Source organism: Rhincodon typus, chromosome 2 (genome assembly GCF_021869965.1).
Source record: "Rhincodon typus isolate 14 chromosome 2, sRhiTyp1.1, whole genome shotgun sequence".
Classification (NCBI taxonomy): domain Eukaryota; kingdom Metazoa; phylum Chordata; class Chondrichthyes; order Orectolobiformes; family Rhincodontidae; genus Rhincodon; species Rhincodon typus.
In genome coordinates, this window is record NC_063333.1 from 110541630 (window position 1) to 110567147 (window position 25518).

General features: G+C 42.1%; 1 protein-coding gene across 5 annotated transcripts in view; it reads right to left on the reverse strand.

Moving 5' to 3' along the window:
- Positions 1-2924: 2924 nt before the first annotated feature.
- tbc1d7 (TBC1 domain family, member 7) overlaps positions 2925-25518 on the reverse strand; it is a 70304-nt gene continuing 47710 nt past the window's right edge. For 4 of the 5 annotated variants that reach the window (XM_020512216.2, XM_048614804.1, XM_020512215.2 and 1 more), the window contains 3 exons: positions 15707-15852; positions 6176-6305; positions 2925-3084 (listed from right to left, as the gene is read on the reverse strand). In XM_020512216.2, coding sequence (XP_020367805.1) covers positions 2998-3084; positions 6176-6305; positions 15707-15852 — 363 coding nt within the window. In that variant the 3' untranslated portion in view covers positions 2925-2997. The other variant, XM_048614812.1, reaches the window with a different exon arrangement.

Below are 25518 nucleotides of genomic sequence, written 5' to 3' on the forward strand. Positions count from 1 at the left end.
ACACCAACCCTCAGAGCATCCCACCCAGACGCATCCCCCTATAACCTACCTAATCTACACATCCCTGAACACTACGGGCAATTTAGCATGGCTAATCCACCTACCTTCCACATCTTCAGACTGTGGGAAGAAACCCGAGCAGCTGGAGTAAACCCACACAGACACGAGGAGAATGTGCAAACTCCACACAGACAGTTGCCTGAGGTTGGAATCGAACCCAGGTCCCTGGCGCTGTGAAGCAGCAGTGCTAACCACTGAGCCACCATGCCACCCCAATTTAACCACTTCAATTATTTGCCCCTTAATCAGTGTTGTTCTATGATAAATAAACATGTTCTTTACGTTTATCTGCATGCTTGTATTTCTTTACACCACACAACACCCTAGTGAATTTGCATTGTGCCATATCCAAAAGATCATACCCACCATGGAATGCACAGCACCCTGATTTTCTGAAGAAGGGTCCCGACCCAAAACGTCAGCTTTCCTGCTCCCCCGATGCTGCCTGGCCTGCTGTGCTCCTCCAGCTCCACACTGTGTTAACCCTGAAGTCTTTTGACTTTTTATATAGGAATAATTCCCTCATGGCTTCTACATTTTATAACAGAGAAAGTGAACTACAATTACATTTTTTGGTGGTGGGGGGGGATTTGAGGTTATTTGACATTAATTATTTTTTGTTGATCCTCATTAAGTTAATGAGAGGTCAGCATGTTTCACACAAAGTTTTAGTTGCTAAGGAAGTGACTGTAAATAGTATGTTTTCTTTGATTAAAGTTTTGAAAGTGTTAATTACAGAACATTACCCCATGAAAAAATGGCCATGGTCCTTCTTAATCTATTTCCTTTGCATTCATCTGCAATATTAAGTATTTACAGAAGAATAAATGACTTGTAGGTATAAACTAAGGGATTAATTCGCTTGTCCTATTGCCAATTCTGCTTTCCATTTTTTTCTGGTTTTATGATAAATCCATCAGATAATTCTCTTTTCAACGGGCTTTTATTTCCTAGAGTATGAAAAATAACCCCATAGCATACAGAGAAAAAACTCAAATATTCTGCTCAGCTGATATGCTGCCTTGTTAGTTACAATCTATCCTTTTATTTCGTGATCTTAAAATATTTTCGAATTACAAACATTCCACTATCCCCAGTTCTCCTTTTGTGATCAGTTGGTATAGTCATATGGAAATTGTCAACACTACATAATGGTGAACTAGATATATACTTCAAATATCATAGACAATTCCCCATCACATTCAATCAGAGTAGCGGGATCTTCAGATATGTGATGAGAATATTTAAGTCAGTTTGGAATAGAATAAAAGGTAAAAGTTGCCATACTCCCAGAGGACCATAGGACTAATCTCTCATTAGAGAGATGACTAGTGGTGGTTTGACTTGTGGGTCACCACACCTCAGGTGAGCAGTAAAGTTGTAACCTCAGCCAGTGTGAGAGTTGAACCTGCATTGTTGGTGTCACACTGCATCGCAAACCAGCCAATCAACTGAGTTTACCAACACCCACACAATCCAACAGTTAACAAGTCAAACTTGTGCAAATTCACAACACATTCCCTACAGTACTGTTCATGTTTGACTACACTTGACGTGCATCAGGACCAGAGAACTTACAACAGGATTATTCTGAAAAACATGCATATTGTAGAAATTGCTTGCATTAATACAAAATATGTTGCACTTATACCGTGCTGTTCATGACCCCAGGACATTTCAAAAGTGCTTTTCACATAATAAAGCATTTTTAAATGTAGTCATTAATGCAATACTGTCTTTCACCCGCATTGCTTCATAATTGAAAGCATAGTAACTAATTTATGCACAGCAAGATCTTTCAAATGGCAGTGAAGTAATGACCAGATAATCTGTTTCTGGTAATGTTGGTCAAACAATATACATTGATCAGGATGCTAAGAACTCACCTACTCTTCTTTGAGATAATATCAGATAATGACAAATAGGATCTTAACTGAAGGTTGCGTTGAAAGGACAGCACAACTGAAAGTGCAGCACTCGCTCAAAACTGCACTGGAGCAAGTCTCTGGAATAGAACCCCATGTCTTATGTGAATAGTCAAATGTAATATGTCATTGAACTAGATAGTTATACTGAATTTTTGGGTGAGCAGTGAGTTCCTGACATTAGGCCATATGTGCAATTGTAGCCTGCTCACATCACGAGCAGCTCAACATTCCAGAAGACAGTCTCCCAACTGGTCACCTTCACATTAAATTGAGAGTGATGGATAGATTCTTGATGCTGAAAGCCCACAGGACCACAGTATAGGATGGCTAGTAGCCCCCTCAGGAAAGGTGGCCATTATTAAGCAGAAAGACAATCATGAGGGCACCTCAAAAGGAAGACTTCCTAAGTAGCCTGCATAGGAGTCAGGAACTAATAAGGTCTGAAGCCAGTAGTCTCTCGGCTTTGAGATGAAATCTCTCTGTAGAATTGATTTCGGACAGGTTTGACGTCTTTCATCCACGTGGCTTCATAATAGGAACCTCTGGCTCCAATGGTACCCAGCCTACCACCAATTAACCGCTAGGCTTTGCACCAGACAGGGACCTTGCCAACAGTTGGAAACAACTGATACGATTACAAAATAGTCCATAAGTGAGGAGCAAACACAATTCCCAACCATCCTCCTCCACAGGTGGAAATAATTCGGGGAATAGCCTGGACATACCTCATCACTACCTTCCCACACCATCAAGCTCCCTAACACCTCCAACATTGCTTCCACAAGGTCAGGAAATATAACTTTTTAACTTAATTTCTCTCTCTACAGTTGCTGCCAATATTTGTAGCAGTTTCTGCTTTTATTTCTGAAGTCTGATGTTCAGTGTTTTGCTTTTGCTACATCATTGTCTTGGTTTCTTAAAATCAATTACTCAAAATTTTGTGCAAAATTACTTTAATAAATTATTAAATAGAAGATTTATTTTTACATTAATTTCATTAGGTTTTTAACTACACAGTGTGCAGTGGGTTTCCAACATACTTGTGCCATAGGTCAATAGCCTTGCTGATGATGGCATCTGTATTCTCCTGTGGAATCTAAATGAACACACAATTACCACACTGTCACAATTGGGTAAGTAAAGTAATATTTATTTGGTGGCATAGAATTTGAGAATTGTTGAAAAGACATTTTGTCAAAGCTTTTCATCTTGTACTCATCATGACAATTCTCAAGAATACTAAAGTAAAAGGGCAAACCACATTTATACTGTATAAGGGAAGTGCGTTGGTTGGTTAGCACGTAGATTCTGACTGGTAGAGGCATTGACATGAAAATTGCACCAATTTATGATTTTCCACATAATCCTGAGTATGTGCAGAATTATATTGACAACCAATTTAGGATTGTCAGTTGAGCTTCCAGTGTGATACACTGTTTATACTAGTAGCTATGTATGTTAATACACAGGGCTTCAATCTTTACGGACTGAAAGAAGAAGCATTGAACCTTTTTCAACTCATCAAAGACAGTTACTCTCAGGTTTCATCTCTCATGAAAGTCCATGACCAGAGTTAACCTGCCCCATTTTAATTATAAACAAAGCTTTGCAATTAACTGTCAGTCATTATTAACTAGTGCATTCTCCAGGAAAATACTCTTACCAATCAAGTTCACTTACCAACCAATCAGCACTCTCCCATCACAGTGAATGTTGTTTACCCTTTACTTGCAATTGCTTTCATGAGTGCAAGACAAAAAGCTGCTAAAATGTTATTTTTCAGCAAAACGAAATTAATAGTGACAAGATCATAATTTCCAATTATTTCTTAAACGCTACAATAGCTAAATGACATTTTAAGACGTAAAAATGAGATCTAAAATTGGAGCTGGGGATAGCTGGTAAGGTCAGCATTTAAATTAAAGCAAAATACAACAGATGCCAGAATCCTGAAACAAACTGAAAATGCTGGAGTACCTCAGCAGATCTGGCAGCATCTCAGAGATCCAAAGAAGTATCATATTGGACTTGAAACATTAACTCTGTTTCTCTCTCAACAGATGCTGCCAGACCTGCTGAGTTGCTCCAGCATTTTCTGTCTTCGTTTAAGCTCAGCATTTATTGCCCACTTCTAACTGTTCTTGAGGTGGTGATGAGCTGCCTTCTTGTATTGCTGCAGCACACGTGAATAGATTCCAACAGTGAAGTTAGGAAGAGAATTTATGATTTTGATCTAGTGACAAAAAAAACTACAACATTTTCCAAGTCAGGATGGTGCATAACCTGGAGGAGAATGTGAAGACTTTGGTGCTCCTATCCACCTGCTGCTCGTCTTTCAAAGTGAAATCAATCCAGGGTTTGAAAACTTCTATCAAAGGAGCCTTAACAAGTTACTGCAGTGTATCTTGTAGATATAGCACAGTGCTTCAACTATGGACTGTTAGTGGAGTGCACTTCAGGCCGTTGATGGCTTCACAATTCCCGATTGTTGATCAGCAGACAAGGTTAGGGGGTAAGGGCAGGAAAGTGAATGTTTGGAATGTTTGATCAGCCATGATCCTACTGAATGGCAGAACAAGTTTGAGGGGCTGAATGGCTTACTCCTGCACCTATTTCTTGCGTTCTTATGGTCAATCAATTGGGCTGATTTTCCCTTCGAGTGTTGTTGGAGCTGAGCTTGTCCAGCCAGTTGGACAGAATTCATCATACTCCTGAACTGTTTCATGTAGATGGAAGATAGATTTTTGTGAGTCAGGAAGTGGGTTACTTCTGTGCAGTTCACAGACTCTGACCTGCTTTTGTTGATGTTGATATACAGTGGGAGATTCAGCAATGGCAATGTCAATAGTCAATAAGGGGAAATGCTTAATTTCTCTCTTTTGTTGGCTATGGACACACCTGGTATGCATTTTACCTGCTCATCAGTTCAAGCCTAAGTGTTGTCCAGGTCTGACTACATACTGTTTCAATATCTGAGGAACTACAAATGATAGTGAATGTTGTGTAATTATCAGTGAACATGCCCACTTCTGGCCTTTGGATACAGGGAAAGTGACTGATAAAGTAACAAAAAAAAATCAAATCCTTCCAAGCTCAACAAGATCGATGCAAGATATTTCCCCTGGCTAGAGATCTGAAACCAAAGGACAGTCACGGAATAAAGGTTGTGACTGAGGACTCAGATGAGCAGGAATTTCATCACTCAAAAGAATCTTTGTAAATTTCTACATCAGAGGGCTTTGAAAGCTCAGTCATTGAACATGTTCAAGACAGAGATCAACAGATTTCAACATATTAAAGTTATCACGGGATGATGACTGTGTAGAAATAAAAGATTAGTCATGAGGTAGCTGAATGGCAGAGCAGGCTCGTGGTCTAATGGCCTACTTCTGCTCCTATTTTTCCAAGATGATTGGACCTACAATACTGCCGTGAGGAACTGCAGTGATACCCTGGGGCTGAGATGGTGGAAATGCAACAACCACAGCCATCTTGGTAGCATCTGTGGAGGAAGAAACAGAATTAACGTTTCAAGTCCAATACAACGCTTCTTCAGAACAGCTGTTGAAGAATTGTTTGGAAGTCATATCAGACATTAACTATTTCTTTCTCCACAGATGCTGCCAGATATGCTGGGTTTCTCCAGAATTTTATGCATTTGCAGATTTCCAGTATTTGCAGTATTTTGCTTTTATTACTATGGTGAACTTCCTTTATGTGTGGCGTATTCATGGTCTGGGTGGGAGTGCACATACTGCACGGTAAATGGGGTCAAGCATGTGGTCTGCATGCGCATGTGGCATGCATAAAGGGTGAACGTGTACAGGTGGTATATGCATGGTGTTCGAATGTATATGCTCACCCGCAGCATCATAGTTCTCACATATTCTCAATTACACTATTTTGTAGCTTATGATAATTATATAAAGTTAATTTTTTTTATAATCAAAGACCAGCAATTGATAGAGAAAATCTAGTTTGATAACTAAAATTGCTTAATCTGCCGTCAAGAGAAAGGGACACTAGCTAAAAGATGCATTATGCAAAGCATTTTGCAATACAAACTCCAGACAAAATATTCAGCTTTACTTTTCAAATATCATTACTGGGGAGGCAATTTACACAGGCATGCTACTAATAAACCATAATGTAGTATTATGATGAATTCAAGGTTCAGTGATACTTACATTCTGCAAGAACTGTGCAATATTCTCTGCTTTATTCATGGCCATTAACTTAATTTTAAAAGTTAATAAAATCTCCATGGCTACAAAAACCAAAATTTTGCAAGATCCACTTATGATTTTGTCCCAAACCCTGAAAATTGAAAATCATAAATGCTGTTAGTATGGTTTCACAAACTAAGTAAATAAAATGCCTCATAACATTCATACAACATTTGGAGAGTGTTCATGAGATAACGGGGGTGGCACAGTGGTTAGCACTGCTGCCTCAGTGCCAGGAACCTGGGTTCGATTCCACCCTCGGGCGACTGTCTGTGTTGAGTTTGCACATTCTCCCCATGTCTGTGTGGGCTTCCTCCGGGTGCTCCAGTTTCCTCCCACAGTCCAAAGATGTGCAGGCTAGGTGGATTGGCCATGCTAAAATTACAATTACGAGGGGGCATAATTTTAAGGTGATTGGAGGAAGGTATAGGGGGAATGTCAGAGGTAGGTTCTTCACACAGAGAGTGGTGGCGTGTGGAATGCGCTGCCGGCAGTGGTAGTGGAGTCAGATACTTTAGAGACTTTTAAACGACTCTTGGATAGGCACATGGAGGATATTAAAATGTAGGGTATGCAGGGTAGATTGACCTTAGTAGGATAATAGGTCGGCACAACATCATGGGCCGAAGGGCCTGTATTATGCTGTACTGTTTTAAAATTTGCAAGAAAAAATGTCCCTGATGTTCTGTCTGCGTTTTCTCCCTCAATCTTTAATCCAGTCTTTCTTTCCTCCTCTGGCATGGTTCTATGTTGCCCGTAGTGTTCAGGGATGTGTAGATTAGGTGGGTTTATAGGGGGATGGGTCTGGGTGGGATGCTCTGAGGTTCGGTGTGGACTTTTGGGCTGAAGGGCCTGTTTCCTCACTGTAGGGATTCTATGATCTACTTGGGATTTTGGTGAGCAATGGACTTCATTCTAACCCAGAAGATTAAAGAAAAGACATAAACAGAGGAAGAAGGATGTATTCAAGACAGTCAGTTTAATGCCAGAGGAGGAAAGAAAGACTGGATTAAAGATTGAGGGAGAAAACGCAGACAGAACATCAGGGACATTTTTTCTTGCAAATTTTAAAATTTGATATTTTTAGTATTTGCAACAATTCAGTGCTGCAGTTGAAGAAATGAGATGCCATACTTAATTTCTCATTTTCTGGATACGGAATATTATGAATAACTTTCAATCAAAAACCATATTACAAGGATATTTACTTACATTGTTCATTACTTAACTTTCTGTGGTGCATTTTATGGGCAATTAATGTGCAAATACAGCAACTCCATAAAAATTATGGAAAAGTTTAAAGGGCAATGCAGTTTTCATCAAACATTGGAGTGATACATTGGCTGGCAAATTGCAACACCTTATAATTCATGAGTTACTGCTTCCTTGCTGTACATTGCTACAACTTGTACTTTAATAAAAGCATGCAATGTTTAGATATATGTTCAGCAAACCCGGACCTCAACATTAGCTTAGTCTATGGATGTAAGCTATGTGTGGAGCTCAAGAAGTTACACAACATCCTGCCACTTTTCTTCATCTCAGTTTGTTTTGGCTCTGTATCCACAAGTTGCAGAAGATTAAATATTTGGATTTTTTACAATTAGGTTGTCAAAAGTAACGGTTGCTGTTTTAAAAGTCTGTACAACTTTTTTTGTCATTTATATAAATGATTTGGATGTGAACATAGGAGGCATTGTTAGTAAGTTTGTGGATGACACCAAAATTGGTGGATTAGCACACAGTGAAGAAAGTTATCCAAGATTACAAAGAGATTGGGTCAATGGGCTGAGGAATGGCAGATGAAGTTTAAGTTGGATAAATGTGAGGTATTGCATTTTGGTAATACAAACAAGGATAGGAACCATACCATTAATGGTAGGGTCCTGGGTAGTGTTGCAGAATAGAGAGACCTAGGGGTTCTTTGAAATTTGCATACAAACAAGGAACAAGAGTAGGCCATTGATCCTTTGAGCCAGCTTCATTATTCAGTCAGATCACGGCTGATCTGATTTTAACTTCAACTCTGTATTCTTGCACATCCCTGATAATCATGTATGCATACAGTCATACAGAAATAAGCATGGAAACAGGCCCTTTGGCCCAAACTGGTCCATGCTGCCCACTCAGCTAGTTCCAATAGACCCACATTTGGTCCATATCTCTCTAAACATTTCCCATCCATGTACCTACCCAAATGTTTTTTAAATGTTGCTATTGTACCTGCATCAACCACTTTCTCTGCCAGCCCATTCCATATACGCAACACCCTCTGCGTGAAGAAGTTGCCCTTCAGGTCCTTCTTAAATCTATGCCCTCTAGTTTTCAATTCCCCATCCCTGGGAAAAAGACTGCTTTCATCCTATCCATGCCCCTCATGATTTTATACACCTCAATAAGGTCACCCCTCAATCTCCTACGTTCCAAGGAATAAAGTCTTATCCTGGCCAACCTCTCCTTATAACTCAGGCCTACTAGTCCTGGCAACATCCTCGTAAATCTTCTTTGCATACATTCCAGCTTAACTATGTCTTTCCTATAACAGGGTGACCAAAACTGTACACAATATTTCAAGCGCAGCCTCGCCAACAGCTTATACAATTGTAACATAATGTCCCAACTCCTTTACTCAATGCCTCGACCGATGAAGGCCAGCATGACAAATGCCTTCTTCACCAGCCTGACTACCTGTGATGCCACTTTCAACAAACTATTTACTTGTACTCCTAGGTCCCTCAGTTCCACAACACAAATCCATGCTGACTATCCCTAATCAGACCTTGACTATCCAAATATTGGTTGATCCTGTTCCTCAGCATGCTCTCCAAAAACTTGCCTACCACTGATGTCAGACTCACTGGCCTGTAGTTCCCTGGCTTGACTTTGCTACCTTTCTTAAACAACAGAACAACATTAGCCACGCTCTAGTCTTCTGGAACTTCATCAGTAGCTAAAGATGAAGCAAAAATCTCTGCAAGGGCCTCTGCAATTTCTTCCCTAGCCTCCCACAACGTCCGAGGATGGAGTTGATCAGGTCCAGGGGATTTAGTACCTTAATGTGATCTAAGGCTGCAAACACCTCCTTCTCTGGTAATATATATGCAGTTCAAAACATCCCCACTTGTTTCCCTTATTTCCTTCGCATCCATGATTCCCTCCTCAGTAAACACTGAGGAGAAATATTCATTAAAAATCTCCCCATCTTTGGTGGCTCCACACATAGACAGCCATGCTGATCTTTAAGGGGACCTATTCTCTCCCTAGCCATCCTTTTAACTTGTAATATAGCTATAGAACCTGGGATTATCTTTAACCTTATCTGCCAGCTTCATCTCATACCCTTTTTTTTCTTTTCTGCTTTTCCTCGTAAGTGTCCTTCTATATTTTTTATAATCATCTAGGGATTCACTTGAGCCCGATTGCTTACACCCCGCATTGCCTTCTTTTCCTGACCAGAGCCACAATATCCTCGTTGGCCAGGGATCCTTAAACCTGCCAGATTTTCCCTTACCCTCAGGGACATACTGTTGCCAGATTCTTGATATTACATTTTTAAAAGCCTCCCATTTGCCAGTTGTTGCTTTTCCTTCAAACAGATTCACCCAATTGACCGCTGCTAGATCCTGCCTAATGGCCCCAAAATTGGCCCTGCTCCAGTTTAGCACCTTAACCTGTGGACCCGTCCTATCTTTTTCTATAACTATGTTAAAACTAACAGAGTTATGGTCACTGCACCCAAAGTGCTCTCTGACTGAAACTTCAGTCACTTGCCCAAACTCGTTTCCTAAGAGGAAGTTCAGTGTTGCACCCTCCCAAGTAGGACCCTCTACATATTGATTTAGGAAACTTTCTTGGACACATTTGACAAATTCCACCCCAAACAGGCCTTTTACACTCTGGGTGACCCATTCAATAGAGGGGAAATTAAAATCTCCAACCAATACTACTCTGTTATTGCTACAGGTATCTACAATCTCTCCACACATCTGCTCGTCTAGTACCCGCTGCTATTTGGGGGTTTATAATACAGTTCCAACAGAGTGACCATCCCTTTCTTGTTTCTAAGTTCTAACCATATAGCCTCATTTGATGACCCCTTAAGAATATCTTCTCTAAGCACTGTTGTTATGTCCTCCCCTATCAAAAAGGCAACTCCCCCTCTGTCGCGTCTGTAGCTTCTGTATTCTGGAACATTGAGCTGCCAGTCCTGTCCTTCTCTCAGCCATATTTTTATTATGGCTATAATATCCAAGTCAATAGAGCCAATCCATGCTCTGAGCTCATCTGCCTTACCAGTCAGGCCTCGTGAGTTGAAATAAATGCACATTAAAGCAGAAGTCTATTCCCTCCCTTTACTATTCAGGATAGCCAGGGGCACAGTAAACTTTCTCTCGATGGCTAATATATTTTTCCATGACTTCTAGATGGCCCCTCTCTTATTCAGAGTCCCACCTCCCTGCCACGCTAGTTTAAACTCTCCCTGGTAACACTAGCAACTCTCTCCATAAGGATATTGGACCCCCTCCGGTTCAAGTGCAACACATCCCTCTTGTACAGGTCCCCTCTACCCCAGTAGAGATCCTAATGATCCAGGAACTTAAAACCCTGCCCCCCACACCAGCTTCTCAGCCATGCATTCATGCGGCATATCTTTCTATTTCTATCCTCGCTGGTGTGTGCCACTGGGAGTAATCCGGAGATCACTACGCTTGAGGTCCTGCCTTTTAATTTCTTACCTAACTTTCTATCCTCATTTCACAGGACCCCATCCCTTTGTCTACCTATGTCATTTGTACCAACATGCAATGACCTCTGGCTGTTTACCCTCCCCCTTCAGAATGTTCTGCGACCGCTCAGAGACATCTTTGACCCTGGCACCTGGGAGGCAACATACCATCCTGGTGTCTTTTCTGCGGCCACAGAATTTCCTTTCTGTCCTCCTCACAACTGAGTCTCCTATCAGTATCACTCTGTCTGACTGCATCCATTTCCTCTGAGCCTCAGAGTCGGTCACAGTGCCACTGACCTGTTTGCTGCTGCCAGTCCCTGAAAGGTCACCCCCCACAACAGTATCCAAAGTGGTATAACCGTTATTGAGGGGAATGGCCACAGGGGAATTCTGCACTATCTGCCTTCCCCCTTTAACTCTTCTAGTGATCACCCAGCCACCTCAGGAGTGACCACTTCACTATAGCTCCTATCAAAATTGTTCCCTGCACCCCGGATGATCCTGAGTGCATCCAGCTCCAGCTCCAGTTCCACAATGTTGTCTGTCAGGAGCTGTAACCGGGTGAACTTCTGATAGGTGTAGCTACCACAGACACTGAAAGTCTCCCAGATCTCCCACATCCTGCAAGAGGAGCATGCCACTGCCCCAACTGCCATTCGCCACTGCCTTCAGTCTAGAGAGAAAGAGTAGAGTTTAGGAGCTCTTACCTGTACCCCTGCTCAGCTTCCCCACGGCCAAACCATTCCAGCAAAAGCCTCAGCACTTCCAATCTAACAGTGGCTCACTCTCTTAATGGCTGCTCCCTTGTACACCTTTACCTTGCCAGTCGTCCTCCTCACACAGCCCTTTTTCTTTTGGTCAGAGGAGGGAGTGTGGGAAACATCAATGTAGTGTTTCAGGTCTAACCACACCTTGACACCAGGTGCCCTCTGACCTGCTGTACAGTCGAGATGCCTGTGGTGATGTCTCCCAGAATTCCGCTATGATAACTCTTAGCCGCCCTCTGATTCCCTTAGTAATTGAGAATCTATCTACCTTTGCCTAAAAATATTTAAAGATTCTCTATCTACTGCCTTTGGAAGAGAATTCTAAAAAAACACTCAACCCTCGGAGAAAAAAAAGTTTTCTCATCTGTTTTAAATGAGTGATCCCTTATTCTTAAACTACAAGACCTGGTTCTAGATTTTCTCACAAGTGGAAATACACTTTCAACATCTACCTGGTCAAGTCCCCTCAGAGTCTTATATATTTCAATTTAGTCACCTCTGACTCTTCTAAACTCCAGAGGATACGTTGACATAGAACAGTACAGCACAGTACAGGCCCTTCGGCCCGCGATGTTGTGCCGAACTTTTACCCTAAACCTAAGGTCTATCTAACCTCCACCGCTACCTTATACTATCATCCATATGCCTATCTAATAGCTGCTTAAATGCCCCTAACGAGGCCGACTCCACTACCCTCTCCGGCAATGCATTCCATGCCCCTACCTATTTATGGTCACTGCTACCCAGGGGTGCTTTCAATATGTGATCAGCAATTAATCCTATCTCGTTTGTCAAAACATACTGGTGTAAGAAATTGTCCCAAAAATATTCAACCAACTGCCAATCTAGACTATTTATTACCCATCTGACTTTTCTAGTTTGTATGTAGGTTAAAAATACACATGATAGTTGCTTTTGACAAGCTCCCATAGTTTCTTTGTTGATATTTTGTCCTACCATGTGGTTACTGCATGTAAGTACTTCTACATTTACAACTACTCTATCTCCCCTTCTCCCTCAAAGACACCAACTTCACAGATGTAGTCAGTCTAGTGGTTGTGGAATTCTTCCAGACCACATTTCCTTCTGACCTAGGAGATTGGCTTAAGGATAGTTGACCTTGATTAGGATTTTCTGTATATCACTTCTCCATTAGAGAATCTTTTCTTTCTTAGATATCCTTCATTGAGGATGTTTTCCTGCTCATCCCCATAGTTACCTCATAACATCACCTAGGGGATCTTTAATCTGACGAAGATACACATTGCAAGATGACTGCTCTGATGAAGTAAATACTTTCTTATGATATCCTCCACTCTGAACCAGGCAATTGCTGTTGACTTGAAGTATTCGCTTTTTCGCAGCACGCTGGATGTTCAGATAAGGCAAATTCTTTTTGACTATGTCCTGAATCTATGTATGTTGTTCTGACTTCTATGGAGTTTTACAAAATTCATCTCTACTTTGTACAAGCAAATGTTTACACCTAATCTGCGGAACAATCCAAGCTGAAATAAGTTCTTTACCTTGTTGATTTCATAAAGCATTAGATGTTGGCCCTAATGATCCTATTTGCAGAGTCTCCTACAGGTCTAAGTGCCAGTCTGCAGAATTCACATTTCTATCATGAGAATATTGTTCATTTCTCTGCGTCAGCATGGAAGACTGAACTTTAATATTTGTGTTTCTTCTTTAAAATTCTTTTCCAAGAATATTTTTTCTGCTACCTCTGTCCAACTTCAAAAAAATTTTAAAATCTGTTCATTGACTGTATTCACCTTGCTCCTAGTTTTTCAACTTCCTTTCACCTTATTAAAACTTTGCTTTCATCTAAGGGCTGCTACATGAAACTATGTTGTTAGATCCTCAACGAGTAGATTTGAAATCCGGCTTCTTAAAGGTCAAGTAGGTAAAGACACTACTTAATGCTGCACTAAACCCTACAGGCGTCCAATTTCATTTTCAATTCGTTTTGAGTTAATTCTGTGAGCTGGGACAACAAGTTTCATGAATGAGTTTGAAATTTAAAAATAAAAATTAACAAAAATTGAAGATCTCAAATTCAATCTTATGACTTTAGCAGGCAAATAGGTACGTGTACATGATAAAATAAAAGGATCAGCTTTGAACTGTGGTTGTTTCCACAATCAAATAATAGTCATTTACATACACTCTCTGGACTCAGTTGTCATTTACGGAAGATACTGAAGGCATCTAGTGGCTTCACTGAATGGTAGAAAATATCAACAATCAACATGGCCCAAGTGGAAAAAAGTATTAAAAGACTCAGATTAAAATCGCATTATCAACTAACATACTGACCAAATTGGTGCTGTATGTGCAGGAAGATTGCTGACAGTCTCGCCTATGTACAGGACAGGGAGGTAGACACTTGCCTCATCAGCCTGGACCAGGAGGAGGCCTTTGACAGGATATCTCATACCTACATTAAGGATGTGCTCTCTAAAATGGGCAGATACATTAGCAGGGAAGACAGTAAACAAGTAGCAGCGAACATTTAAGATGGTCATTCATGACTCTCAGCAAAAATACATCCCAGTAACAAGGAAAGATTCTAAGAGAGGGATAAACCATGGCTAACCAAGGAAGTTAAGAAGGTATAAAGTTGAAAGCAAAAACATATGAGGAGACAAAAGTCAATGATAGCCCCAAACACTGGATTAATTCAGAATCTAACGAGTGAGAACTAAAAAGATAATAAAGACAGGCAAAATAAATGAGACCAAACCAATGAGGAATATAAAAATTGACAATAAGAGCTTCTTTAAAAATATAAAAGGAAGAGAGGTCAAAATGAAAAAAGGTCCCTTAGAAAATGACTCGGGGAGTTAGTTATGAGAAACAAGGAAAGGGCAGAGGAGTTAAACAGATATTTTGCAACAGTCTTTATAGTGGAAGATAGTTCAAACATCTCATTAACACTAAAGAATACAGGGGAGGAATTAAGTACCATTACCAGAGAAGTAGTACTAGACAAACGAATGGGGCTAAAGCAGTTAAGTCCCTGACCCTGATGGCTTTAGAACTGAAGAAGTCACTGGACTTGAAACATTTCTTTCCACAAATGCTGTGAGGCCTGCTGAGTTTCCTCAGCAATTTGTTTTTGTTTCAGATTTTCAACATCTGAAGTTCTTTCAGGCTGTGTTCTGAGGAAGTGTCACTCAACCCAAAACATTTAAGTCTGATTTCTCTCTACAGATGCTGCCAGACCTTGCTGAGCTTTTCCAGCAATTTCTGTTTTTAATTCTGACAATAGGGCATACCTTTTTCATATGTTTGATACATACCAACATATAAAATGATTGCAGCGTCATTGTCGTATGTACAATTTTGCATACGATTCCGGTCGCCCTGATCTAGGAAGGATGTTATTAAATTGGAAAGGATGCAAAAATGATTTACGAGGATGTTACCGAGATTCGAGGGTTTGAGTTATAAGGAGAGGTTGGATAGGCTGGGACCTATTTTCCCCGGAGCCTAGGAGGCTAAGGGGTGACCTTATAGAGGTTTATAAAATCACGAGGGGCACAGATAAGGTGAACAGCCAAGGTCTTTTCTTCAGGGTAGGGCAGTCCAAAACTAGAGGGCATAAGTTTAAGGTGAGTGGGGAAAGATTTAAAAGGGACCTCGGGCAACTTTTTCACGCAGAGGGTGGTCCAAATATGAAATGAATTTCCAGAGAAAGTGGTAGAGGCGAGCACAATTACAACATTTAAAAGACAATTGGTCAGGTATATGGATAGGAAAGATTTAGAGGAATATGGGCCAAATGCATGCAAATGCGACTAGTTCAGTTTAGGAAAACTGATTTACATGGATCAGTTGCGCTGAAGAGTCTGTTTCCATGCTGTATGTCTCGACATATCACCATTTCATCCAGCAAACTACCTATTTACTGCTAATGCAATGCACACATTCATTTTTATTTTAAATAATTATGATATTTTGTAATTACTAATGCAATAGAACACCTACCTTTGAAGGCTGGATTCAGGCAAACAGCCTGCAAAACAATGCATGAACCACAAGTCATATGGGAGTTTATTCATAGCCAAGCATGTCTTAAGGTGGGTGAGAAGTTTGCTGTCTTCCAGATTCAGGTAATGTTCAAGGCTCTTCGGCTACTCCATTGGTCAAAGACAAATACATATTTTCAATGATTAGATGACAAGATTAAAGGAGAGAATACTAAGGATTATTGATTCGTTTTCTGCATCTCTTCAAAATATAATTTAAAGTAAGAATTAAGAGTTTCCCTTCTTGGAACAAAATATGAAGTGAACAAACTATACTTCATCAAAGAAATTCCAAAAGAGACAGTACTCAAAGCTGCTCTTAGAAATACTACTTTCATACAACAGTATTTAACAAATCTAGTCTTGCAGCAGGAGACTGAGGGGTGATATGATTGAGATGTGCATGAGGGACATAGACAAAGTTAACAGGAAGAAACCTTTCCCACTGATGGAGGAATCAATGACAGGGGGCACAGATTTAAGGTAAGGGGCAGGAGATTTAGAAGGGATGAGAGGAAAAAATTTTCACCCAGAGGGTGGTCAAAATCCAGAACTCACTGCCTGAAAATGTAGTAAGAGACTGAAACCCTCCTAACATTTAAGTCATATTTAGATGTACTCTTGCGATGCCAAGGCTACAAACCGAACGCTGAAATTCGGTGGTTGTTTTCGACCTGTGCAGACTCAATGGGCTGAAGGGCCTTTTTCTGTCAATGTAAACCTCTATGACCTAATGATTCTAGTATGCAGGGAAAGTTGGTAGTATATGATAAATTTGCAGCAAATTTGATTATTTCTCAAGGTAAAATTCATTTTAACACTTTGAAATAGCTGCACAGAGGACAGAATCCCAACACTAAGTCACCCTTTATTTATATGTACACAGTACATGGCCCTGACCATCCAGCTCAAAGCCATTCCCTAGACTGAGCAGACCTTCTGAATCTCCTGTTTACATCTGTCAGCCAGGACTCCCTGATTGGCCCACGTTAACAACCCAATCAAGGATCTCAGTCAATGATATCCACCTGGCCCTAGTTCTGATCACTACATCCCGTTCCCCATTCCCTGTCCCCAGTTTACCTAGACATTTCCATGAATATGGGAGCACTGCCAGTGGTAATATTTGACCTTACTGACACTCTGGGCACTGCCCTGCCAATACAGCTATGTTGGCATCCAATCCTGGCCACCAGACACAACTTATTGCTAACATCTTCATTTTGGAAACCACTGGATGACATTAGTAGAGTTCAGCCAATATCTGGTGGCAACCATTACTTGGGTCAAATCACTCTTGTTTCCCATAGTACATGCCATCCTCTACAGTGATCTGATCTCGCTGGGCCCAGAAAAGTTTCAATCCTGGTTGTGACGGCCCTTCTGTGTCCCCCATTAGCACCAGCTGTTTTAGTTTTTCCAGGACAGACTCTTTTTGATCCACAGTCGGATGTTGTCAGCAGTGACTGGAAGGGTGTCCAGCAAGTTTAAAACCAGAATGGACTCCTCCAGGGAAGGAACCACTGGTGAAGTATCTGCCAGTGGGAGGCGGCTTAAGGCATCTGCATTTGCCACTTGGCCTCCTGAGAGCGTTCCACCTTGTAATTGTACGCACTGAGAATAAGGGACCAACGCTGACTTCGACCAGAAGCTAAGGGCAGCACTGCCTTGGGGTTTGTGGTCCATTACTATGACGAATTTATGTCCATAAAAAGGTATTGGTGGAACCTTCTCATACCAAAGATGACCGCCAAACCTTCCTTCTCGACTGGGCATTTTTGCATTCGGCCAAAGTCCGGGAAACATATGCCATCGGGCGTTCCACTCTGTTGTGACACCAGTGAGTCAACATTACCCCAAAACCATACAGGGGAGGAATTGCATGTCAGCAACATCTCTTGCTTGGGATCGTAGTAGACCAACACCTTAGATGACAATAGCTGCTTTTTCACTTTCCTAAAGGCTACTTCTTGGCTACGCACCATTTCCACGGCTGACCCTTTTTCAATAGCAGTTGCAAGGGTGCCAAGATGGAAGCTGTGTTACATATGAATTTCCCGTAATTCTTCACCAATCCAAGCAAAGACCTAAGCTCCAGTACAGATGTGGGAGCTGGGGCACCTTTGATTGCCCCCACTTTATCTTCCAACAGGTGTAACTCGATTTGGTCGACTCTGTAGCCCAAGCAGGTCACTTGGGATGCCCGAAATACACATTTTTCCCTTCTAAGGCGTAGCCTACCTGGCAGAAATGTTTAAGCACTATGTGCTCTTTACTGGTCATCCAGATAAATGGCAACCTAGGGAAGCCCTTGTAAAACGTTTTCCATTGTCCATTGGAAAATGGTGCAGCCTGATGTTACCCCAAATGGAAGTCTTGTATATTGGTACAAACCCTTATGGGTATTAATTATGGCATACCTCTGGGACTCCTCATCTAGTCGCGATTGTACGTAGGTGTGGCTCACATCCAGCTTTGTGAAGGACAGCCCCTCTGCCAGATTCGTGTAAAAAGGTCTCTTATGCAAAGGACTGGGTATTTATCCAGCTGCAAGAAGCAGTTTACTGTTTGCTTAAATCCCCACAAAGACAAACTGAGCTGTCAGACTTCACAACTGGTATGACCGGTGTTGCCCATTCTGCAAACTGCACTGGTTTGATGATTCCTTTGTTTTCCAGCCTCCTGACTTGCACCTTTACTTTTGCCCGCAAGGCAAATGACACTGGGTATGACTTGCAAAATTGCAGAATAGCTTCCTGGTTAACACATAAAATGGCTTTGACCCCTTTGATAGCCCCTAGCCCTTCTGAGTATTTAATTAGGACTTCACTCAGGCAGCCGTTTTCTAGTCGAAAAACGTTGAGCCAATCAAGGTGAATCTTTCTTAACCAATTCCACCCCATCAGGCTTGGGTCTGAGCTTCTTACTACAATCAGAGATAACAGCACCAATTGCTTCTCATAGAAGACCAGAAACGAAGTCGTACCCTCAATGTGTAATGGATCCTGGTGTATGTTCTCAGTCTGGCTGAGGTCTTACGCAAACTTAAGGGGTGGAGTCCACAGCAAATCTTGCTAAAGTCTGGTTCTGCAACCACTGATATAGCTACATCAGTATCAACATCCATGAGAACCAGGTGACCATTTGACCAGACATTTATTTTAATTGCTTCTGATTTGGATGTTGCTCAGCAATTTAACATATAGATGGACTTTCCAGGGTATGCACTCTCCTAGATACCAGCCTCAGTTTAAGTCTAGGACTCATTTGCTGTCTCAAGACTGCATACTGGAAGCAACTACAATGGCTTGCCTGTCTGGATCCTGAAGACCCTTTTAGCATTTTGGATGATGCTTGGCTTTGTTATGGGGTTTTGCTGTGGGTTGACCTGGGGTCCCTCCGCTCAGCATATGCTCTGCTTGAGTGCCTGCGATTGCCCACACTCAGGTCGTGTTCCCCAAGTTCAGTTACACAGGTAAGGGTGTCCACTTCCATTGGGATGCCTTGTAAATCTCTGCTTCCGATATTTTCTAATAACAAAGTCAGTTGTAGTGCCTGTTTAAAAGTCCAGTTGGGCTTCAGCTGGTAGATGCTTTTGCATGGTTACATTAATCCCACATACCAAACAGTTTCTCAGCATCTCATTCAGGGTTCCCCAAAATCACATGCTTCTGCCAGTCATATTAACTTCATCAATAATTCTTATTGATTCCCCTCGTTCTCAAACAGCTGAATAAAACTGAAAGCTTCTCAGAATTAGAGGAGGCTTGGGTTTGTAATATTCCTTAACTAAATCCATCAACTAGAACAAAGAAAATTACACTACAGGATCAGGTCCTTCGGCCCTCCAAGCCTGCATCGACACGTTGCCTGTCACAACTAAAACCCCCTACACTTCCGGGTACCGTATCCCTCTATTCCCATCCTATTCAGATATTTGTCAAGACACCCTTTAAAAGTCACTATAGTATCTGCTTCCACTACCTCCCCCGGCAGCGAGTTCCAGACACCCAACACCCTCTGTGTAAAAAATTTGCCTCGTACGTCACTTTTAAACCTTGCCCCTTGCATCTTAAACCCATGGCCCCTGGTAACTGACTCTTCCACCCTGGGAAAAAGCTTCTAACTGTCCAGTCTGTCCATGCCCTTCATAATCTTGCAGGACCCTCCTCAACCTCTGTCGTTCCAGTGAGAACAACCAAAGTTTCTCCTACCTCTTCTCATAGCTAATGCCCTCCATAACAGGCAACATCCTGGTAAATCTTTTCTGTACCCTCTCCAAAGCCACCACATCCTTCTGGTAGTGTGGCGACCAGAACTGAACACAAAATTTGAAATGCGGCCTAACTAATGTTTTATAAAGCTGCAAAATTACCTGCCAATTTTTAAACTCAATGCCCCGGCCGATGAAGGCAAGCATGTCATATGCCTTGTTGACTGCCTTTTCCACCTGCGTTGCTGCTTTCAGTGGCCTGTGTACCTGTACACCCAGATCCCTCTGCCCATCAGTACTCTTAAGGGTTCTGCCATTTACTGTATACTTTCCATCTGGATTAGACCTTCCAAAATGCATTACCTCACATTTTTCTGAATTAAACTCCATCTGCCATGTCTCTGCCCAAGTCACCAACCAATCTATATCCTGCTGTATCTTCTGAAGGTCCTCATCGCTATCCGCAATTCCACGAACCTTTGTGTCATCGGCAAACTTACCAAACAGACCAGTTACATTCTCCTCCAAATCATTTATATATATTACAAACAGCAAAGGTCCCAACACTGATCCCTGAGGAACGCCACTAGTCACAGCCCTCCATTCAGAAATGCACCCTTCCACAGCTACCCTCTGTCTTCTATGACTGAGCCAGGTTTTTATCCATCTTGCAAGCTCACCTCTGACCCTGTGCGACATTACCTTCTGTATCAGCCTGCCACGATGGACCTTGTCAAAGGCCTTACTGAACTCCAGGTAGACAACATCCACTGCCCTACCCTCATCAATCATCTTCATCACTTCCTCAAAAAACTTAACCAAGTTAGTGAGACATGACCACCCCTTCACAAAACCATGGTGCCTCTCGATAATATGCCCATTGATTTCCAGGTGGGAGTAAATCCTATGTCGAAGAATCCTCTCCAATAATTTCCCTACCACTGTCGTAAGGCTCACTGGCCTGTAATTAGCTGGATTATCCTTGCCACCTTTCTTAAACAAAGGAACAACATTGGCTATTCTCCAATCCTCTGGGACCTCCCCTGTAGCCAGTGAGGGTAGAAAGATTTCCCTCAAGGCCCCAGCAATTTCCTCCCTTGCCTCTCTCACTATTCTGGGGTATATCCCATCAGGCCCTGGGGACTTGCCTACCTTAATGTTTTTCAAGACCCCCAATACCTCCTCCCTTTTGATCTCAACATGACCCAAACTATCTACACACCCTTCCCCAGACTCATCATCCACCACCAAATCCTTCTCTATGGTGAATATTGATGCAAAGTACTCATTTAATACCTCACCCATTTCTTCTGGCTCCACACATAAATTCCCTTCCCTGTCCTTGCGTGGGCCAACCCTCTGCCTGGCTACACTCTTACTCTTTATATATGCATAAAAAGCCTTGGGATTTTCCTCAATCCTGTTGGCCAATGACTTTTCATGACTCCGTTTAGCCCTTGACTCCTTGCTTAAGTCTCTTTCCACTTTCCTTGTATTCCACCCTTGCTTTGCATGCTCCCAGCTACCTAGCCTTGATAAATGTTTCCTTTTTCTTGTTGATTAGGCTCAGAATATCTCTCGTTATCCAAGGTTCCCTAAACTTGCCATCTTTATCCTTCATCCTCAAAGAAACATGCTGGTCCTGAGTTCCAAGCAACTTACACTTGAAAGCCTCACACATACCAGATGTTGATTTGCCCTCAAACATCTGCCTCCAATCTGCAGTCTTCAGTTCCTGCCTAATATTGTTGTAATTAGCCTTCCCCTAATTTAGCACCTTCACCTGACAACTACACCTGTCTTTATCCATCAGTACCTTAAAGCTTACTGAATTGTGATCACTGTTCCCAAGCTGCTCCCCCACTGAGATGTCAACCATCTGGCCAGGCTCATTCCCCAATACTAGGTCCAGTACGGCCCCTTTCCTAGTTGAACTATCTACACACTGTTTCAAGAAGCCCTCCTGGATGCTCCTTACAAACTCTGCCCCATCCGAGCTCCATACACTAAGTGAGTCCCAGTCAATATGTGGGAAGTTAAAATCACCCATGACAATACCCCTGTTATTTTTACATCTTACCAAAATCTGCCTACATATCTGTTCTTCTATCTCCAGCTGGCTGTTGGGAGACCTATCGTAAACCTCAAACATTGTGATTGCATCCATCCTGTTCCTGAGCTCTAAACATATTGCCTTGCTGTATGAGCCATCTGAGGTGTCCTCCTGCAGTACAGCTGTGATATTCTCCTTAACAAGTAGTGCAACTCCCCCACACCATTTATATCCCCCTCTATCCCATCTGAAACATCTGTATCCTGGAACATTAAGCTGCCAATCCTATCCCTCCCTTAACCAAGTCTCTGTAATAGCAACAATATTATAGTTCCAAGTACTAATCCAAGCTCTAAGTTCATCTGCTTTACCTGTTACACTTCTTGCTTTGAAACAGATGCACTTCAGTCCACCAGATCCGCTTTGATCAGCAACCACACCCTGCCTGCTCTTCCTCGGACGCTTACTGGCCCTATTCTCTAATTCCCTTTCAGTCAGTTCACCGTTGCATTGGTTCCCGGTTCCCGGTTCCCACCATCCCGCCAAGCTATTTAAATCCTCCCGAGTGACACCAGCAAACCTCCCAGCCAGAATATTTGTGCCCCTTCAGTTTAGATGCAACCCGCCCTTCTTGTACAGGTTCCACCTGCCCTGGAAGTGATCCCAATGGCCCAGATATCTGAAACCCTCCCTCCTACACCATCTGTTTAGCCACGTGTTGAGCTGTACTATCCTCCTATTTCTAGCCTCAATGGCACGTAGCACAGGGAGTAATCCTGAGATTACAACCTTGGAGGTCCTGCTTTTTAACTTTCTACCTAACTCCCTGAACTGCTACTGCAGGACCGCGTCACTCACCCTACCTATGTCGTTATTACCAATATGTACCACAACCTCTGGTTGTTCACCCTCTCCCTCTAGAATGCTTTCTGCCTGTTCAGAGACATCCTGGACCCTGGCACCAGGGAGGCAACACACCATCCTATTTATTTCACCATTTTATGTCCACAGAAGCGCCTATCTGTACCCCGAACTATACAGTCCCCTATAACTACTGCTCTAGTGCTCTTTGTCCTTCCCTTCTTAAGAACAGAGCCAGCCACGTCACTTGACAACAGCCCCTCCACAAACCACTTTCTGGAAGCAGTGACTGCAGTGATGCAGATCTTCTCCACGTCAGCCAATCAGCGTCACCACTCTGCTGGCCTCTTCAAGGTCAAACTCTTGAAAGGTTTTATTATCCAATGCTTGAGGGAAAGTTAAGCTCCTAATGACTGAAAATTCTGCTGGTCTGCGAGCAGTCAGAAGGATTACACGTTGCTTTTCATCTGCCCCAATGTCATTTGCCCAGAAAGAATATCACATTCTTTCCACATACTGGGCCCAGTCTTCAATGGCAGGATCGAACAAGTCAAGCTTTCCAAATAACAGCATAATTCCAGAAATGCTTACTCCAACACAAAGACTGTTGCGAGCAAATTTTCTTCGGGAACGTTGCCTCTGAAATAACTAAACATTGGCCGGAATCCCATCACCAAGTTATCATTTATTTATGGGTATCATTTCTTATCTCAGCCTAACCTGATTCTATTTCTAGTTCCTGAAGTTAGATCATCCCTAATGTACAGAGCAACCACACCACTTTTTCCTAGTTCCCTGTCCTTCCTAAATGGCCTATACCCTTAAAATACTCAGGTCTCGATTGATGTCATCCTGCAGCCGGTAATGGCTTTCAGGTTGTATTTATAACTTACTATTTGCACTAACAGTTCCATCAGCTTGTTGTTCCAAATGCTACATGTATTCAGATACAGAGCCTTTACTTATGTCCTTTGATCTATTTTGTAACCACTAGCCTTATCTGTTGATTTAATCTTAGATCTGTATCCTCCAACCGTTCCTGTCTCAATCACATTGAGGTAGTGTAGATTCCCCCAAATTCCTACTTTCCTTAGGCAAAATAACCTCCCCTCCAATCTACTTTCTTCCAATTCCCTCTTCTATTTTATTCCTCTCCAAATTCAAATCCAATTCACCCCACTTCACTGTACTTCAAGTCTCTTGGGAAAACCTACCTCCCTAATCCCCTCCCTCCAACTCAGAGCCCCTACAAAGCATTTTTCTCCAGCTACAACCTCATTAAAATATCCCCACTCCATCCAGACCAAACTTGCTCCCTGTGTCTCCTGCCAATCTCCTCCAATCAAATACTCTTCCCCTCCAAATCACCGTCTCAATATGGTTACCTCCCACCAGTCACAATATAAACTCCTCCATTCTGCCTCCCATACTCTCACATTCTCACCCACCTTCTCCCCATTTACACACAACGGGCATGTGTCCCTAACGGAGGGGGATTAATGCTCTCAACCACCCTCTTCCCATTTACGCACATTAGGCAGTCTGTTCCCCTTTATTTTGAAGATGCTTCCTTCTGCGAGTATCAGTTGAATGACCTTCTGTGAACCAGCCTCCGAGAGGATGAGTGAAAGCGGGTTACAATGACACAGCTCTCTTGAGGGATGTAGATAGAGGTTTTAATCAGAATGCTGCCTGTAATTGGGATGAACATAACTGAAGACATGAGGAGGGTACAGGAGGGGCCTGGTGTGGACTTCACTTTGATGGATTGTTACGGGATCAAGTCCTAGCTCAAGTGACCTCTCAAGGTGGGAAGTGAGAGTTTCAAAATGGAGCAAAGAGACAGAGGAATGGCAAGAGAACAGGAGAGATAGCAAGAACCCCTGAAAGCAGTAGTTATTAACTGACAGTCATTGAGATGCTGATACAGACACGAGATCTGCCTTAAATCCAGTTAATTCCACTCCATATTGCGAAGAGATTTCTGTAATCTTATCCCACAGTTAATCTAGTGAAACTGACTTATATTCATTTACCAAAAAACCTATTGAGTGAATGAACAGCTCCACTAAGTGCCTCATTATGTCACAGATCCCACTGTACAGTTTCAGTGCTGTTCCAATAGGATGGGATCCACCTGAATCATGCTGAGACCAGAGTCCTGGCAAGTTGTGTAATTAGGGCTGTGGAGAGGGTTTGAAACTAAATCACGAGGGCTGGGTCAACTTGCATGAAAAATTAGAAAATCAAAGGTGAAGGATAAGGTATGATTGCAGGTTAATGATGGAGCTGATCGTTATCAAAAAAATAAAAGGAAGTAACAGAACATGTCAGTGTCATATTGTACCAAGGAACATAGAAGTGTCCCAATGTGAGAAAGTTATAGAAAGGATATTATTAAGCTGGAGAGGGTTCAGAAGAGATTTACCAGGATGTCGTCAGATATGGAAGTTTTGAGTGATAAGGAGAAGGTGGACAGACTGGGACTTTTTTCACCGATGCCTAGAAGTTTAAGAGGTGACCTTTTAGAAGTTTATAAAATAGTGAGGGGTATTGATACGGTTAATGTTATTGGTCTTTTCCCTAGAATGAGAGATTTCAAAACTAGGGGGCATATTTTTAAGGTGAGAGGAGAGAGATTTAA